The sequence below is a fragment of the Vespa mandarinia genome, chromosome 24 (genome assembly GCF_050613455.1).
Source record: "Vespa mandarinia isolate Hongniang chromosome 24, ASM5061345v1, whole genome shotgun sequence".
NCBI lineage: Eukaryota > Metazoa > Arthropoda > Insecta > Hymenoptera > Vespidae > Vespa > Vespa mandarinia.
In genome coordinates this window covers 3,176,222-3,196,785 of record NC_140833.1, presented here as the reverse complement: position 1 = coordinate 3,196,785, position 20,564 = coordinate 3,176,222, and the positions used below count along the sequence as shown (strand labels likewise).

Here is a 20,564-nt window from a genome sequence, read left to right as displayed (position 1 = left end):
ATAATGAATTCTTTTTTTACGGAAATTAATTATTTCCAGAATGGTTTTCTACACGTACACGTGTACTGTCATATGGCCGAGATTATATTTCATATAATTGAAAATTATATGACTCTTCTCACCATAGAAAAATGATGAGACCCGGTACATTTCACGATTATCTCAGTACTTCTTCTTTCGTAACCGTAAGCATTCTTTAATTTTTCGCGCGAAATATGATATAGATAAGAAACGAGAGAACGAAGAGAATAACTTTCGTTGAATGATTTCTCACAAGTTTTATTTTTTTTTTTTTTTTTTTTTTTTTTTTCAATCAAAGGAAACTCACATTAACGTAATCATTTAAGATTCTATCGCGTTATTTTCTCCGCTCTTTTTTCCTTCTTCTTTTTTTTTATCTTATTTAAATATCAGGTCATGAGTTCACGAGAAAAGATATACATATACACGTACATAAGTGATCGTTCATTCTAAACGATTTTATTTCCATTCATTTTATTTGAAAAAGCATAATCATTGAATTATTTTTCCCTTAATTCAATAATACAAACTTTCCCCGTTAGATTTTCGTGTGAGGACCCCTTTACTAATTTCACCCCATACTGTACTCGTACAGGAGTCCGGGATTGTACGCGGAAACCCATTGTGAATCGGCGAACCGTGAACGAAATGACTACCTTTACGTTTTGCTGGGTACCGCTACGCGGAATTTATTGGCAATCAATATCGACGAAAGAGAGAGAGAGAGAGAGAGAGAGAGAGAGAGAGAGGAAGGGAGGGAAAATAGCGAAAAAATAAAAGGAAGAAAGAAGAGAGATAATAAAACAGAGGGGATATATACATATATATAACTTGGTATCCCTTTTCTGTTTTTGCACGACCGTTTCGTTATTTTATTCGTCGAATCGAAAATTTTTCGAAACTATTTTACGATCGAAACGAAAGAACGTTAAAGGGTACGAAGTTAACGATAAAAAGATAGAGAAGGGCGAAAGAATTCGAAACGACTTTCGAAGTTTCGAAGAAAGAACGTCTCCGGAGAGTTTTGTCGGATAAAAAGAAGAAAGAAGGAAAGAAAGAAAGAAAGAAAGAAAGAAAGAAAAAGGAGAAGAAATAAAAGAAAAAAAAAGAAAGAAAAAAGAAGGACAAAAGGTTACAGAAAGAAAAGTTATGGAATGGTAATACGTAAATCGGCGATACGAATGCGGAAGATGCAAGAGGAATGAGAAGAATGATGAAAATAGAGAGTAAGAGAGAGAGAGAGAGAGTGAAACGCGAGAGAGAAGTGGCTTTATTTATGCGGCTTAGGAAATATCGATCTGGCACGTCATTCGGGAGTAGTTCGGCCAGCTAGGAACTTTGTTGTTGGAAACTGCAAGTTTCGCGGTGAAACTCTCTCTCTCTCTCTCTCTCTCTCTCTCTCTCTCTCTCTCTTGCGCTGTCTCTCGTACAAACAGGTGGAACGGGGCGATCTGGCGCCACGGTACACTCCTTTGCTTCACGATTACTTGTGTGTACACATATGTATGCATATATACATATACGTGAATATATGTACATATATATATATATATATATATAAACGCATATATGTACTCATCGAACCCACCACCTTCCTACCCCACTAGTCCCCTTTATGTACACGAGGAGAAACCTAGACGGATATACACAGATGTGTGTACACACAGAAAGAGAGAGAGACAGGCATGCTGTATATATGTACATATATGTACATATATATATATACGTGTTGCGTTGATTCCGGTAAAAGAAGGAAAGAGAGAAAAAGATAGGAAGGGTAGCTCGTGCGCACAGCCAATCCAATACATCCTTCTCTCTCTCTCTCTCTCTCTCTCTTTCTCTCTCTTTCTGTCTCTCGTGAGCAAGCCCTCTTTGCACGTCGACGATATTGCGAAGGGGTTGGAAAAGGATAGAAAAGGTGGGGCGACAAACAACCCCTGCCAGAAGGGATTCAAGGAGAAACTCCCAGGGTCAACCCCTTTCCCCAACTAGTAGATGCTGCGTAATAAATGGATCCTATGCCTTTACGAAACGAATTCGATTTCGTAACACCCGTTACACGAATTTAACTAGTTTTTATTTACGTACGTATGTATGCATGTTTATATGTATCTATATATTTTGTTCTTGGCGGAAGAGCATGCTTTTTATCGTACGAATTTCAAGATCGTAGGGAATATTTCTCTCTCTCTCTCTCTCGTGATTTTTCGCTTCAAATATGTTCTTCAATTTTTGATCGCGTTCGATAGAAAAGAAAAAAAAAAAAGAAAGAAAGAAATGAAAAGAGAGAAAAAGATTCGAATGAATTAAAAAAAAAAAAAAAAAAAAAAGAAAGAAAAAATGGGTGGAATACTTAACGGAGGATGAGTTTGAACGAGTGAGTGATATGAATGCACGTTATTACATAGTACGAAGAAATTACCTCGGTGATATTAAAAATTCCTGTTTAACGTCCCAGAAAGATCAGGAATACGATGCTCTACAAAGTCTACGGGGATATTGATCCTTTTCAGGAAAAGGCCGTACACGTACGATCAAGAAATAGGATAATGAAGATGAAGACGATGACGATGATCGATGTATCTATCACGAGATAGATGCTAAAAAAAAGTTTCTTCTTCAGAAAAGAAAAAAAGAAAAATCCTTTTTTTTTTATTTCTTTATTTCTTTTTTTTTTTTCTTATCTTTTTTATTTCTTTTTGATGAAACTATGAGACACGTTCGTCGATGAAAGTTCAAAAAAAAGAAGAGAGGAAGAGAGAGAGAGAGAGAGAGAGAAAGTGAAAAGAAAAGAGAGAAAAAAAAGGTAAACGAGCAAAATAAAGAGAAAAAACAATAGCGAAAGAGAGAAGAACAGATTTGAAGACTCGATCGTGCCGCTTTAATCTGAAACAACACGCAACAACGAAAAATAAAAATAACAGCAACAATCAACATCAAATCAACATCCACGGTAACATCAGTGACATCAGAGGGCAAATCGACAATTCGGTCTAATCGATGAAGGAATAAAAGGAATTTTGGGGGGATAATCTAGTAGGAAAATGAACTAATTTGCAGGGCGATGTTTTGCATTAACCCTGGACATAACGCTGGCATAACGGGTAGGGCGGGTAGGATCAGAGGGATGAGGGGATGAGGGATGGGTGTGTTTCGCGCCAACACCACCCGGTCAAACTCCCTTCTTCCTTTCCCTCTTTCACTATCATCATCACAATCACCACCACTACTATCAACTCTGGTTTTGAATCCTTCTCTACTACTACTACTACCACTACCACTACTACGCTACTACTACTACTACTACTACTACTACTACTACTACTACCACACTACTACTACTACTGAAAGCCACCACCAGTAGCAGAGCAGCAAGCAGACACACAGTCTCTCCTACTATTCACCGTCGCCACACCCCACCAACGTGACCTGCCCGAGAATCAATACAGCTACCGCGACCGCCGCCCCAACCCTCACCGGTCCGACCAACCCCAACCACCCTCTCCCTTCATCCCGTTCTTCTTCCTGAAAAGCTTCTCTCTCTCTCTCTCTTTTTCTCTCTCAATGTGTATGTGTATGTCTCAACCCATACTTTGCGCGGGCGCACAGTTTCACCCATCATCTCTCTCTCTCTCTATTTTACACGCTATACGAAACCCCCTTTCGCCATTCTCGAGTGCCGATTCCCATTCTGGATTCGCAGCTTCAATCCACCCTCTACTCTTCTTCACAGGCTGCTACCACACCCACACTCATATACGCAGAGAGATATATACGCGTATATATAATACACGCATACATACGTACTTACGCACTCACGCACACGGTGCTCCATCGACCAACGGTGCTCGCGTCTTTGCTCTTTCTCTCTCTCTCTCTCTCTCTCTCTCTCTCTCTCTCTCTCTCTCTCTCTCTCTCTCTCTCTCTCTTTTTTCTGTCCGTGTCTATATATATATTTTTCTCTCTTTCCATCTTTCCTATCGTATCGAGATATATCCAGAATACAAGTACACTCGGGCAACCACCCCGAACGATCCTTTTAAATTGCCGGCTAGCAGGGAAAATACCGAGAGGGTAGAGATGGACGAGAGTTTACGAATGTTTCGCCCTCGAAAGAACATAGTAACGTAAAGAGAAAGAAAGATAGAGATATAGTAAAGCCCGGGAATATTTATTCTCCTTTAGAGAGATATCAAAGCTATCGCAGGCTTTTCTGATCCATCTATTCGAACTAGGGCTAATTTCGCGATCGTCTTTTCAATCCCTTCTTCTTCTTCTTTTGACGTTTACAGAATTTAACATTCGTTCGTTCGTTAAGAGATCTAAACGATTCGTTCGATCAGGAAATAGTAATTTAATGTAGTGTGTATAAACATATACATACATATATATATATATATATATATATATATATATGTATGTATTTGTATATGTTGGTATATATAAATGTAGATAGATCTGCGTATCGCGTGAAACGATAGTTAAAACGTAGCTATGAAAGCTCATCCAGCAACTCTGTCTACTTTCGAAACTATCCCTTAATGGTCGCTTCCGCGGATCGTCTCGAAACTCTGCGGTAAGTTCGGTTACGGGCGAGTAGTCGTGGCTTTAATCCCTTTTGGCAAGTTTTCGAAACTCGTATAAGCCAGCTTCCGGGAGAAGTTCTTCGGTTCACTCTGGCCGTCTACCAAAGTGCCGCTATGTGAGATTCCGACCGATCTGAATTCATCTATTTATCTGTATCTTCGTAATAACTGCGTTTATTATTATTATATCAACGTGTAATTATCGATAGATAATTAATGCTTAATGATTGTTATAAAATTTTTTCAACAGTTTTTTTTTCGTTTTTTTTTTCTTATTCTTCTTAATTGTAAACTCGGAAGCATGCATAATAAGATGACAAGATGATTAGAATGATAATGATAAAAATGAGTACGAATGGTTGAAATTTTTAAATTAATATCGATCACGTTCGACTAATTAATTGCGAATAAATATAAAAATATTTTTATACCTGTTTATTATTTTATTTGCAATTTAAATAAAATTTTAATTAGAACGACTTGCGAAGATACGAATAGAATATAACGTTATAAACGAGAGGTAATACGAAGGAAGATACTTTTTATGTATCAATTATTTATTTATAACTGACGTAAAATATCGTTTGCCAAGAATATTTCATTAAATTGACTGATATTTATTCATTAATTATTTTTAATTTATATTTTTAAATATACGATTGATATTTAATATTTATAATAAAACATAAGTACTTAGATATAAGCTATCCGACTGATATAAAAAAAATTATGAGTATTTTAATTAAAATATTTACATCGATATAATGAATCATTAATATTTTACATAAATAAATGATCAGTATTTACAATAAAGCCATAGACAAATCCAGATGTTATATCGATCGCTTATATTACGTACATTATGATATTTTATTAATAAATATTAATCATAATAATTATTATACATATATATATATATATATATATATATACTGATCCCGCTTATTTAACAAAATGTCGTTAATTAATAAAAATAACGATAAAATAAAATAAAATAAAATTGATTTCGATCGTACAACATTCGAAATAATATCTCCTAAAGATAAATTAATCAATTAACAATTGATATGTAAAAAGTATCTTCTCTTTTCTGTATTCTAGTTAAAAAATTTTTAGTAATATATTCTAGTTAAAAAATTTTACAAATTCCAAATAAAATAATAGACGTACATGCACATACACACACACACACACACACATATATATATATATTATATATAAACATTTTTATATTTATTCGCGAATTTTCAAATCGAACAGAAAGGAGAAAAGAAAAGGCGCAGAAAAAAAAAGAAAAAAAAAACAAGGAAAAAGAATCAAATAAAGAAAAAAGCAGAAGAAAGAAGAGAAATGATAAAAAAGAGATAGAAAGAGATGGGATTTGTTCCGGGATAAGCCAAAGGGAAAATGAAATTCCGTGTGTCCTCTGATGATGACCGTTCGGGCGGGAACTTTAAAAAGTTGCTGCCCAAAGCGAAAAGGTTAGAAATTTTCAAGGGATATCCTTCATCTTCCAAAGGACTCTCCAAAGTTTCTATCATTAATGAGTTATTCTCCAGGAAACTTTTGAATTCAACTCTCTTTCCCTCTCTCTCTCTCTCTCTCTCTCTCGTTTTTTCTCTTACTTTTCAAGAGTTTCTTGCGTATACGTTCTCCAGAAAAGAGTTATTCGCTTCGAAAGAACTTTCTTCTTCTACTTCTTCTATTTCTGTTTGCCTCTCTTTCCCTTTTCTTCTTTCACTCGAACTTTTTTTCTTGTTTTTTCATTTTTGTTTTTTTGTTTTCTTTTTCTTCGCTTTTTTGTTTTTAAGAAGAAAACTCAGCCGATTCTCTCTTGACTCTACCGAGCTTACAATCTCGTTAACGCCAAGACGGCCTTTTCCTTTCTCCTCCGACCAGTTCGATATCCATAAATCATTTTCTTTTCTTCTTAACCCAACCTAGTACGTTTCACGATTATCTCACGAAGGCTTCAGGGTAAATCGTTGTTACGTGCAAACTTAACTAACGAAGAAATTACTAGGTTCGCGTGACCTTACTGTAACGTAAAAGAAGGTAAAGTTTAGAAAAAAAAAATAATAATTGGTCTACCCTTTTAATAGAAAAGAAAAAAAAAAAAAAAAAAAAAAAAAGTAAAAAAGATTAAAAATTAATATTGCGGTCTCTTTCACACGTACACATTCGACGTAGGTACACAAAGTTTATATATATATAATATACACACACACAGAAATGCACGCACAGAGAGAGAAAACGAGGTTCATTGATCGATCGTTTATTAATGTCGGATTCGTTTCCAGGTTGCGTGGATCGGCCTGAAAAGGAGCGTCACGCGTGTAAACTATGAAAGCTATGCGTCATCGGGACAACCCGATTAGTGACACGACTCGTCGACGTTTACCTGTCACTATCACGCGACGACAATGACGATACCGAAGTACTCGAAGAATTCTAGGTACTCAATAGCAAGAGGAATCGTTTAACAGCAGCTTTATGAACCTGTCCTATACACCTATTTTATTACGTTCGTTATCAATCGATCGATCGATCGATATCTATTGACAAAATTTAATCAGAAATTGTTTATTCATTTATTTGCTTTTTTATTAATTATTTTTATGTAATTATTTGTTATGTTTGTATAAAGATAATCGCGCAAATTATTAGAGCTTATTTCTTTGTTTGTTGTATGTAATTGTTTTATTTATATATAGATATATATATATATATTTTTTTTTTGTCGACTCGAAGAAGAGAGATAATAATTTAATGGTTTAGAAATTGTTAACAAACATTATATGCCTTCGAAATAATTAAAATGAAAGAAATTAATTGTTATCTTTTCTTCGATTATTTTTTTTATCATTCGAAATAAATAAATTAATAAACAAATAGCAGATTATTTAATTACCAGAAAGTTCGTATTACACGAATTATAAAATATTTCAAGGATTTAATTGGTTCATTTAAAATATCAATCAGACAGAATTTCGAAACAAATTCAATATTAAATTATTAAAATTTTGACGTTATTTTAAATCAAAATCAATTAATTTTCGTATGATACCTAATTTCAATATTATTTCATGGCAATGAATAATAAATTTTTTTTTTTTTTTTTTTTTTTCTAAAGGACAGAAATCTATCAGATAATCTGAACATAGTCTAATGTTATTTAAGTATCCACCTAATAAATCGAACGTCTCGATAAAAGAAAATTTATTGAAGAACTTCGAAGCCAGTTTGGGCAAAATTGTTTGGATAAGGGAAATAAAAGTTGCACCGTAATAAAATAAAAATCATTTTCCGAGACTCTCTTATTCGTTCTTTCGATTAATCCGGAGAAATATTAATTGTAGAATAATATTAATCATTTAATTAGATCATTTAAGATATATCATTAGATCAATCGCATACACTCGTATTAATAATTATATACATTAACAAATGATAGTTAATCCAATAAGATCAGATAATTTAAACATAGTCAAATGCTATTTAATAAAATCAAATGTCACGACTAAATAAAATTTATTAAAAGGACTGGAGTTTACTGGAGATGAAAGAATAAATAAAAAATAAGTAAAAGAAAGAAGAAGAAGAAGAAGAAGAAGAAAAAAAAAGGATGAATAAATCCGTCGGATAATCCTTCGTCGAAGGACGAAAATCGATTCGATGAAAACGCCTCTGGAGAAGCGGGTCGTCGCTCGTTATAGATATACAGAGCGAGACGCGACGTCTCGTCGGGAATTGAAGAAGAGAGTCGAAGTCGAAGGTGGGGCAGTCGTGTCCAGGAGAATGAGAAGAGAGTAAGAGAGAAAGAGAGAAAGAGAGAGAGAGAGAGAGAGAGAGAGAGAGAGAGAGAGAGAGAGAGAGAGAGAGTTAGAGCAAGAGAGGGGAGAAAGAGAGGAAGAGAAAGAGAGATAGAAGCAAGGTAGCAACCGCTTCTATTCCGGGCTTTTGCGATTCCTGAAAGCTCGAGGGTGCAGCAAGCACGACTCTATTGATTTCTCGTATTAAAGGGAATCTACTGGTAAGCAGGTTTCCATTCTCTAAACATTTCCTTCCTTCTTCCTTATTTTCACATAACTTGTTTCTTTTCTTTCATTTTTATTTTTATCCTTTTCTTGTTCCTCTTCTCCTTCTTCCTTTCCTTTTTTCATCTTCACAAAAATCATTTCATTCATCTCATTTATCGTATCGTCTAATCGACCTAAGTACAGTATTTACGTTTGCGAAAATTTTATTTTCGGAGGAGAAGTTTATTAGAGTTTTGTTTATTTCAATGTGAAAAGAAGAAAGAAAGAAAGAAAAAAAAAAGAAATAAAAGAAAGAGTTGAAAGAAAATTTTCGATATTTTTTTATGACGATAAAAACGTACTTGAGATGATATCGATAATAATGCATTCCGTGTATTTTATTATCTAATATTTTTTAATTTTAAAAAGTAATATCTATTCGTATTCCATTTAGTATCTATATAGAGTGAAAATATCTTAATTAAATTTTTTGCAATGTTCAAAATTGAAATAATTAATATTTATTATTGAAATTAATATTAATTATTTAATTCTTTTCATAAATTATATTATAATTATATTTATAAAGAATTAAAAGAAATTTATACATATATATATCCAAAATATTAATCCACCCAAGTTAGCTTTTTTATTTAGATAATTGTCAATTTTCAATTCGTCGAACGTTCAATTTAGCAAGTTTTCTCTTCGCGGTCCGTTTCGAAAGAGATTGCGAAGAGAAAAGACAGCCGTGATCTTTCATTATCGTCGTCCGCTTTTACCTTTCGAGAATCCCGTTCAACGACCTTTTCTCTCCTCATAGATGTTATCATCATTATTACCAGCCTTGTGACAAGCTTAATAATAGAATGAAATTGGATTTCACTCACCACGACCAGTGCGTGCGTCAGAGCAGTCGATGACCTCGACCTCCTTGGTGTCATTCCGACGACCTCGCCCCTCATGATACTCTCCACGACTGCGCAAACAGAAATAATTATTAATTGCTCCATTTATTCGATTTATTCGATTCTACAAACTTACTCGAATGTGATTAATTATTTATATATACGTAAAAAAAAGATTTTTTCTTTCTTTTTTCTATAAAAAAAAAAAAAAAAAAAAAAGAAAAAAAAGGAAAAAGAATCACATCAGTTTAATTTTTTTATTATCATATTACTTTGATAAAAGTTATTTCCATTGAAATAATTTTTACGTAATTTTTCTTTTCCTTTTCTTCTTTTCTTTTACTTTCTTTTTTTTTTTTTTCTACCTCGATTATATCTCGAATTTTCGAATTAGATATAATCATTTGCTATAAAAGAAAGAATACAAATGTCGAATGTAAAAAAAAGGTGAGATAAATTTTTTAGAAACGATCGTTCAATCGTTTGAATGAACGATTTTTAAAAATATGCCTTCATACGACTACTATTGTTCTTTATATTTTTATTATTCGATTATTTTTACCTCCGTCACCGATCAAACGCATCTGTACCAAACTTGGATCTTCATTGTGATCTTCAAGAACGGTGTCGTCGGTCACAGTCAAATCCTAATAAATAAAACAAAGTATCGATCTTAGAAGGGGTTAGGAAAAAACAAAAAGAAAAAAAAGAAAAAAAAGAAAAAAAACGATTAGGCATAAATTGTTGACCAATAAATTTTTAATTCAAATTAAATATCGTCATGCGATATAGATATTATTGTTTACCTTGGTAGATTCGTTGTATCCAACTATAACAGCCGTGTACCACTGTGTCGTACCTTCTGCACGATAAACCTCGACACGGAAACCAACAAGGACGCTTGGCGTCGTCAACAGGATTCTCTGACCGTCCTGCATCTCTGCCCATCTTCGAACCGCACCGACCCAGGGCAAGCTACCCTTAGTTAGCTCCCATTCCTGCTGCATAAACATTATCGAAGAACGTTTTTAGATATCACTATCAAATAAATACACTTTTTCTTTTTTTCCTCTAATTTTTTCCTTTCTTTAGATGTCCACACTCAATCAAAAGTCATAAACAATCAATGATATTAGATTATACTTGATATTTCCTATGTTCTTTCTTTCTTTTTTCTTATATATCTTTTCTCATTTATATATATATATATACATATATATATATAGAGATAAAACTATATTAAAAGTTATATACAATCGAGCTAGCACAAGGACGAATTATTTATTGTTTTCGTTTGTAGTTTGTGAATTTTTATTTGAACAAAATGAAATGTTACATGAAATAAATGAGTAAATAAATAAATAAAAAAGAAAAAAAGAAAATCTTGAAATGGTATTTTATTAAAAGTCTCTAGGATTATAATTTATTTCATATATTCGTGTGTGTGTGTGTGTGTGTATGTATGGGTGTCTGTTTATCGCAGAGTTGTCCTTGAGCGATAAAAAAAAAACGAATGAGTGTTGATATAAACTAATTGTAAATTGTAAAAAAAGAAAAAAGAAAAGAAAAACCAGAGAGAGAGAGAGAGAGAGAGAGAGAGAGAGAGAGAGAAAATATCCTAAGAAAAATGTTAATATATAAGACTTAAGTCACGAAGGAGATATTAACCGCGTTATTACTATCGAAGGTCGTTCTTACGAACATATATATATATGCGCGCACACACACGCATGCATGTATGCATGCATGCATACATATATGAATAATTTTCTCTTTGTGAAAAGTACATGATAATTACATATTTATGAAATTTTTATATTCTCGATCATGCATACACACACATACATACATAACTACGTGTTATATTATATACCTACGTAACAAATAATTTTTGATAATAGAATCGCATTTGTTAATGAAATTTTATTTCGTATTTATCAGATTTTATTCTCACATTTTCTTTTTGCCTTTCTTTATATCTTTATCTTTGTCCTTTTCTCTTTCTTTTTATTATTCTTTTTTTTTTTTTCCATTTTTCCCTTTGCTTTTTGTCGTTTGGATACATCGCCTCTGGTACCCTCCTTCCATTCGTGAAAATTCCATGCAAATGACGACCTTAGTCAGACGCTGTACTCTTCGACGACTTCGTTCGAATCGAATCGAGTCGAGTATTACAAAGTCGTCGAATAATTTAACGTTCCAGAAATCGAGTTGTCGAACGTTACGAATCGATTTTTTTTATAAGAGTCTATAGTAACAGTTTCTCTTTCTTTCTTTCTTTCTTTCTCTCTCTCTCTCTCTCTCTCTCTTTTTCTTTCTTATATCCTTAAATGTTATCTGGATATATTTCTACATGTACATGTACATATATATATACATATATATATACATATACACGTCTGTCTCTTTCTACGGCATTTTTTTTTATTCTTATAATAGAAATTGAAAGAGTAATAGCAGACAATAGTGAATCGTTTTATCTTTCGATATAATAGATAAAAAGTTTACTTTGGTATTTTGCAAGAACTTTGTATCGGTAATTTTCGTCGTGGGTTGGGTTAACTGATAAGCAGTTTACTATCGATCGTTTTCTCTCTCTCTATCTATCTATCTATCTATCCATCTCTCTCTGCCTATCCATTTATCTCTCTCGTTCTTGCATTTTGCTTGAAACTTTCATCGAACACGAGTTTCTGAGTGAGTTCGACAAGGACTTTCGAATATCGTTAACGAGTTTCATGATTAACTTCTTTCAAAATTTTTCAAAGGGAATTTGAAAAACAACTCGTATCTCTGTATGATACAATTTTTATAACTTTGCAAATTTTCAACATTTTCAACGTTGAAATGAAGTATACCAACGATATTTTATTTTTAATAGAGACTGACAGAGAAAAGGATAAATAAATAAATAGATAAAGAGAGAGAGACAGAGAGAGAGAGACAGAGAGAGAGAGAGAGAGGTAAGTTAAAGGAATAACGAGTTAATATTCTATAATACAATTCTCTTCAAACTTATCTATTACAAGTAAAACTGTAATATAATTAAAACCTAAAAATATAAACATCTATTAAATAATAACGAATATGAATTAACAATAATAATAATAATAATAATAATAATAATAATAATAATAATAATAATAATAATAATAATAATTTGCGAGTGAAAGTGAAATAAAATTTTATAAATCAAAATAAAACAAAATACATACATATACATTTATATATACATATATGTATATATGTGCGTGTGTGCATGATCTTGAAATTACATGGCGTTATAGAGACAGGTAAACAACAATAAATATCTACGTGATGTAATACGTGACTACATACATACATACATACATACATACATACATACATACATACATACATACATACATATATATATATATATATATACATACACGCACATACTTATATACATGTATACATACATTGTAAAAAGAGAAGATATAAACGCGTTGTGAATTTAGAAAATTGTCGCGACTCTTCTCGTGACATGCAGTTAAGTGCTCTCTCACCGACGCTTCGATAATAGCGTTATAATTGCCGTTATATCGCTGCAATTACGAAGCCATCGTCATTCGCACGAGCCACGATTGTGTAATGTCCGTGACTTAACGCAAAGGGGTAGGGAGGGAGAAAGGGGGCGGGGGTGAAAAAAAGGGATGAAGAAAGAGAAGGAAGAACAAAAAAAAAAACAAAGAAAAGAAAAAAAAAGAATGCTGGTTCGAGATGAAAACACGAAACTCTTTTTTCTTTTTCTTTTTCTTTTCTTTTTTTTCCCTTGCCTTTTTTCTTTCGAACATTCCTTCGGACAATTCAAATTCCCTGTCATGTTACAGGAAGATTGAAATACGAAAACGAAAAAATAAATAAGGGGAGAAAAAGAAACTCGGATTTTTTTTTCCGCTTCTTTCTTTTTTTCTTTTTATTTTGTTTCTTCTTATTCGTGGAAAACTCGAACTCGAGGTGGAACGGGGCAAAAAGCTTCCGTTTTTCCTACCGAAATTCGTTGAAATCGAGAGCGTCGAGAGAGTCTGCTGACCCTGAACTATAAATGTAACGGGTTCTTTCTCTCCTTGGTTTAGCCCTCCGTCGCACATTCCGTAGTGATACTAACACCAATGAAGAGATTATATATATATATATATATGTGTGCGTGTGTATGTGAAAGAGAGAGGGAGAGAAAGAGATACTATTTGCTCTTATTTTCGTTGCCAATAGTTCTGATTTGCTAGTAGTAGTTCTGGTAGTAGTCTCGACGTGCTGTTAATGCTGCTATTGCTGCTCTTGTCGTTGTTTTCCAATGACTCGTGTCGTGAGATAGAGAAAGATAGAGAGATAGCGAGCAAGCGAGAGAGAGAGAGAGAGAGAGAGAAAGTATGCACTCACGCGCACGTGTAGAAGAGAAAGAGATGGAGGATGAGTATGAGTATGAGGATGAGGATGAGGATGAAGAGGATGAGGAGGAGAAAGGAAGGTTGGAGAACGGCCAAGTCGAGGCGCCAACATATTCCCGTTCAGGCAGCTAACGGTCCTTGGCAAAGCGAGAACACAACACGGGGATAGGGTAGGACGTTGTGGGGTGAGGTAAGGTGAGGTAGAATGAGGTAGGGTGAGGTATGAGGTAGCGAGGGATGGGGTGTGCAGCTTTATGCCATCGACGTGCTGTATATATCTATCTCCTAACCTTCTCTCTTCCTCTCGTTTAAGATTACTACTACTACTATTACTACTACTACTACTACTACTACTACTACTACTAGTACTTCGGATGGTACTGACGACCTGCTGCTGCCCAGCGGCAGACAAGATATCTCTCAACGAGAGAGAACTTTGGACCTTGCTTGCTTATTTGCTTCAGGAGAGACAGAGAGAGGACAGAGACAGCGAGAGAGAGAGAGAGAGAGAGAGAGAGAGAGAGAGAGAGAGAGAGAGAGAGAAATATCAACGTGGAAAGTGAGATTTCACAGCCAGTTACTTTGATTTACATCGCCTTATCCTTAGTGTCCTTTTTTTTCTTTCTTTTTTACTATAATTTTTCTAATTTTTATCTCTACTCCTATCTCTAATTTTTATTTAATTTCTAATTCTTTATCTACAATAGTTGCTAATAATTCATAGTAATTTAATACGATATTTATTATATTATGTAATTTATTAAATATTAGAATTTAATAAATCACTCTTATATCAATATAATCTAGTGGTACATATAGGTATTAAAAAAAAAAAAAAATATATGGAAAATTTTCAAATACAAAGTTAAACATTCATCTAATCGCGACAAAATGAAACCTAATTCAAAATTACATACATACATACATATATACATACAAGTTTACGACAGCAAAGTTATGTAAGATTATAAATGGTTAGAATTAGGAAATGAAGTTCCTCGTTCTCCATCATCCCACCTTACTCCAACCCTTCGAAATTACTGGACCACCAATAATGAATTCCGGCGAATATCACAGTGTTAATAACTTCGAAGGTCGATTAGGTTAGAAAGACAGGTGGCTGTTAGAATTGCTCAGGCGCATCTCACACCTGATCGTGGAAACTTCGCATAAACGATTCGCGCTTCTAACCGAAGCCGGTCAAAGTTTTAACGGCTAAACTTCCGACAGTTTAATTACTTGGAAACAATTACGGCCCTGCTCTCTCTCCCTCTCTCTCTCTCTCTCTCTCTCTCTCTCTCCCTCTTGACTATGATGAGAATCAAATATGGGGAGATCCACTATTTTACTCTTCGAAATTGTCTTCCATCGATATTTCGACTGATCTAATCGAATATTAGATAGAAAAAGAAAATAATTTAATCAGAAAACTCGATGGTTGTGTATAATAAAAATAAAAATAAAACAAATAAAAAGCATACGTGCGTATGTTTGTGTAATTGTAATCGTTTCGATTGAACAATCGTCAAGAAGAAAAAACGAAAAAAAAGAAAAAAAAATCAAACTACTTTACAGCTTCCACAAGAAGAAAAAGAAAAAACAAAATAAAAAGAAAACGATACATTTTTATTTAACGATAAAATTAACGCTAAAAGGGTTCAATGTTTAAGGAAACGAGAGGGAACATCTTAAAGAGCAAATACCAAGTCCAGTTTCGAACTTTGGGATAACTGTGCTCTTCAAAGATTATTCTAGGTTGCGTCCTGGTTCTGTATGTGTATATATGTATGTATGTATGTATGTGTGTGTGTGTGTGTGTGTGTGTGTGTTCGGGCTCGCGTCCATAGCCCAAGGGGTGTCGGATGGGCCAATGGCTCCAAAACTTGTTCCTAACTAAGTTTCAACCCCTCTAACGAAGTAAGTTTCTAGCCGTAAAACGGAAGTGGTCGGTCGCAGCACAGACATCAGCATCAGCAGCAGCAGCAGCTAGTAGTAGTAGTAGTAGTAGTAGTAGTAGTAGTAGTAGTAGTAGTAGTAGTAGTAGTAGTAGTAGTAGTAGTAGTAGTAGTAGTAGTAGTAGTAGTAGTAGCAGCAGTCGACTATGAAACACCTTCTCTCGCGTGCCTCTTAATCGTTCTTGCTTCTCTACCCCTTTCTTGCTCGAGTACGTACACGAGAATTATCGAGGCAAATCAAATGACTATGTCCAATTTATATCTACATACATGTATATATTATGTATATGTGTGTGTGTGTATGTGTTTGTATTTATCTGATGAGATTTAGAAAAGTTCTTTTTTTCTTTCGAGTAATTTTTCACAATATAATATGTATTGTTTTTCCTTTTAATTTAGATAAAATAATTCAGATAAAATATAGCGTATGCTATATTTATTTATTGATAACACTATATTATAATATTATATTATATAAATATTATATATATATATATATAAACTAATGTAAATGCAGAAATACTCACGGTGAATGGTTTTAATTTCGCATAATCGACAAAGTCCAATCTCCGATCTTGCATGAATTCTATCGGCATTGCGTCTTCCGGAAGTTCGGCGCGTGCCACGAGAGGATAAAAAGTCTGAAAGAAGGAGAAAAAAAAAGAATTAAAAAAGAAAAAAAAAGGATAAAACAAAACAAATGATCGCGCTTTTAATCAGACCGATATATCCAGATAGATATATTCCTGCGTTATTGAAATTAAATAAAAAAAATTTGTTGAGGTAAAAAAATTTCCATTTTATTTTTTGGATAGAAAAAAGAAAAAAAAAGCAAACAAAAAGAATTTATCTTAATTTACTCACAAGAGCGGGCCAAGCAACGGTGTTGGCAGTAGCGGTTGAACCTCTGAGCGGTTTCCCGTTGATACGATGATGATGATGATGATGATGATTATTATGATGATGATTATTGTTAGCGTTATTGTGATGATCGATGGTTACGAGACTTGCGTGCCTGGGATCTGCACGTTCACCCCAATAAAGCCCTTTTTCAACGAGGAAGAAGGAAAACACGGCATCCCTATGAGGGGATAACCACTCTCGCCTTTGCCACTCAACGTCGTCGTACTCCACAAGGATCTGTGAATTCAACATTAAAACGTATTAATTAATATTATTATTATTATTACTATTATTGAATAAATTATTTATATAAGTAAATTATATTTATATTTTATTCATATATATCTTATAATATATATCTTAATTCTTACAACATATTAACAGATATTAATTAATACTTTATATATATGCATATATATATATATATATATATAGGTAATTATTATATTATATAATTATTATCATAAATGTCAAGAACTCGAGAATCGATCGGCGGCAGTAAGAAACCAACCAATTATTATTCATTATCTATAACTTCGAATAAAAAAGAGTTTTAATGAGCGAAAGGTGGAAAAGTATGAATAATTACGCTTGATTTATCATAAAGATTCTATCAGCTAAGATGTCATTTGACGCTTAATAAAATGAACGAGCTGATTGAACTCCGTCTTATTTAATCTTTACCACAATTTTATCCAACATTTTTTCCTTCTTACTTCTATTTCTTCGTCAAAACATGACCAACCTTCGCCATTGAAAATAATTGCTCTTAATGTCTGTCTAATCGTTAAAGCGTCCAACAATTAACGTTTATTTATCCGGATAAATTGCGAAGATATTTTCTTTTCTTTTTCCTTTTTTTTTTTTCTTTTTTTAATTCGAACACGATCACCCTCGTTTATTATCAATCATTTTTATTTGTTTGACGGTGCAATAAACAGCGTCGATTAACGAAAATTATCGTTGAATGTAACGATGACGTACATGTTTCGAATCAAAAATATAGAATCCTTTTTCCAAAACCCCATACCCTTACAAACCTTGGTGACCGGCTATATTATTCAGTTCGCTTGGTATAGTATATAACTGGTATGCGACAATTAATTGATAAATCAACATTTGCCAAGGTTGTACGTGAGCGTAAATGTAAATAATTTCTCGATGGGTAAAACGTTGATTGATCACTTTAACATATAAACGTAGATACGCAACGTATCTACATTTCGCTTTTTGTAGCATTAACAAAACCTCCCTTTTCGTTAATCGACAAATAAATAAAACTCTACTCTGTACGACAAGCGATGTCTATATTCGTTCCATGGAAAATAAATAAACATAAACAATAATAATATGCTTGTCGGAAGGAAACAATAATAAATTTGATATTTATTAACATAACAATGACAATATAATAAGGTGTGCGCGTGTGTGTGTAAAGGAGAACAATAAGATTCGTTTATAGAATTTATAATTTTATAAATTATAAATAAATATAACAATAATAATAATAATAATAATAACCATGTTGATTATATACTAATATCAAAATATTTAGTATAATATTAACATATTAATAATTATAATATTTTCTTTTCTGAATATAATATGCATATATATATATATATATATATATATATATATATATAATATTCCTTTTAAAGAAACTTGAATAAAAGGCAACAAATAAGAGACATTAAACGAAACATTGTAATATTACTATTTATATCATTATTAATACTATTACAATTATAATATTATCGTATACTTTCGCGTAATGTCCCTTTCTAATTGTTCACTCACTCATAACAAAAAGCAATAATAAAGGAAATAAATATATAATGAATGTAAAAGAAGAGAGTAACCTACGTCCATGTCCGTACGGTACGAGCGTGTACGCTCGAATAAAATGTTGATTGAGAGTTAGGAGCGGTAAAACTCACGGGGAGTTTATAAAGATCACCGACAGATGGCGTTAGCTCTCGGCGTCTAAAAGCGTAATGGCCGACGCAGTCGAATGCTCCGCCTCCTAGTGTTATCGCAAGTACCCGCCCGATCTGTTGTTGCCGTGGCAACGAGAAACGCGCGGCCATTTTGATTAACCCGACCTACCGCAATCCTTCTCCTTCCCGGAGATACGCGAACCGGCGCAATAGTAAGAGTGAAGTATCTCTAACACACCACTCTCCTACACAACCTAACCCCACCAACCAAACCAAACCTCCACTCTCAATGCACTAAAAGTCACGGGGCGCTACGTTCGAAACTCGTGGCGCGCGATTATCCCCCACATCGGTTTCGCACGAAGATATTTAGAAATTGCCTTTACTCTTCCCTTCTTTCATTTTTCTTTCCTTTTCTTTTTTTATTCGTCTTTTATTACATTATTCCTATATTTCTTTATACTATTTCTCTCAATTCTTCTTCCATTTCGTTCTTTTCACGATTATGTAATTACTGTCGTTTCTCGTTGATCCGGTCGATTGGTCGTTTGAAAGGAGTTCGTTGAAAAAGTGACGGATGGATGAATGAATGAATGAATGAATGAATGAATGAATGAATGAATGAAAGGCGAGAGGGTGAAGGGGTAAGACGAGGGGTCAATAGGGAAGGGAAACAAAATGTCGGATAACAGAGAAACGATCCACCATTGTGATTTTAAGACTGGGAGAGAGATCCATAAATCCGTTCGATGGTCCCAACCATCGGTTATCTTTTCCTTTCTTTTTTTCTCTTCGATCGTCGTCATTTATTTTTTCCAATGGAAAAGAAAAAGAAGGAAGAGAGAGAGAGAGATAGAGAGAGAGAGAGAGAGAGAGAGAGAGAGAGGAAAAAAAAAGAAAGAAAAAAAATAAATAAGTGTCAAGTTACGTAAGTAAGATCGACGTCGTCACGCTCGCCCGACTCTAAAATTTCCGCGTCTACGCGTTCGTAAGCTTGTTTATACCGAGAGAAAGAGATATATAGATAAGTAGATAGATAGACAAAGAGAGAAAGAAAGAGAAATCAAATTTTACTTAGATAAAACTCGTAAATTTCTTTTCCCCTCCCCTTTTTTTTCTTTTTTCCTTGTTACAAATATGTATTCTTTTATGAATAAATTTTTTATAATTATTTTTACATTCAAAATAATTACGTGTATATATATATATAATACAATAAATTATAATCCAATCTTATTCCCATTGATCTATATTACGTATATCTTATTAATTTTTTTTTCTTCTTCTTTTCATTCACCATACAATAGTAGATGGTACATACACACGAGTACAATATTAATCATGCTCTTTCATTACTTCACTTTTCTTTGATGTCATTTGCCTCCGGTTGGACGGCGGCAATAAATTTTCTCTTTTTCTTTCTCTCTCTTTCTCTCTCTCTTTATTATCTATTCGTCATATATTTTTCTATGGGTAACTCAATTCGACTAACACATATACACATACACGCACACATACATACACACCGTGTATGCGTATACCGAATAAAAAATGAAACAAAAAGATTTGAACTCTCTCTCTCTCTCTCTCTCTCTCTCTCTCTCTCTTTCTCTCTCTCTCTTCTAAAGTTTTCTTAGAAAATATTTAACTAAGATAGAGAAAGAGAGATAGAACCTTTACCCTCCCCTTATGATACCTAGGTATCTTTTCGTTCGATAATATTGAACACGAATGAGAACATGAAACAAAAACAGAGAGACAGAGAAACAGAGAGAAAGAGCGAGAAACAAAATAAAAAAAGAGAAAGGAGAGAGAGAGAG

The 20,564-nt window shown here is 33.4% G+C and overlaps 1 protein-coding gene across 7 annotated transcripts in view; it reads right to left on the bottom strand.

Moving 5' to 3' along the window:
* Window positions 1–20,564, bottom strand: part of Kdm3 (Lysine demethylase 3) — a 238,756-nt gene that overhangs the window by 171,307 nt on the left and 46,885 nt on the right. For 5 of the 7 annotated variants that reach the window (XM_035868224.2, XM_085663769.1, XM_035868227.2 and 2 more), the window contains exons 4-8: window positions 16,766–17,041; window positions 16,429–16,542; window positions 10,341–10,535; window positions 10,097–10,181; window positions 9,517–9,605 (exon numbers count right to left, since the gene is read on the bottom strand). In XM_035868224.2, the coding sequence (XP_035724117.2) occupies window positions 9,517–9,605; window positions 10,097–10,181; window positions 10,341–10,535; window positions 16,429–16,542; window positions 16,766–17,041 (759 nt within the window). Of the gene's footprint in view, window positions 1–9,516; window positions 9,606–10,096; window positions 10,182–10,340; window positions 10,536–16,428; window positions 16,543–16,765; window positions 17,042–18,670; window positions 18,692–20,564 lie in introns of those variants that run through there. The other 2 variants (XM_035868229.2, XM_035868226.2) reach the window with 2 other exon arrangements.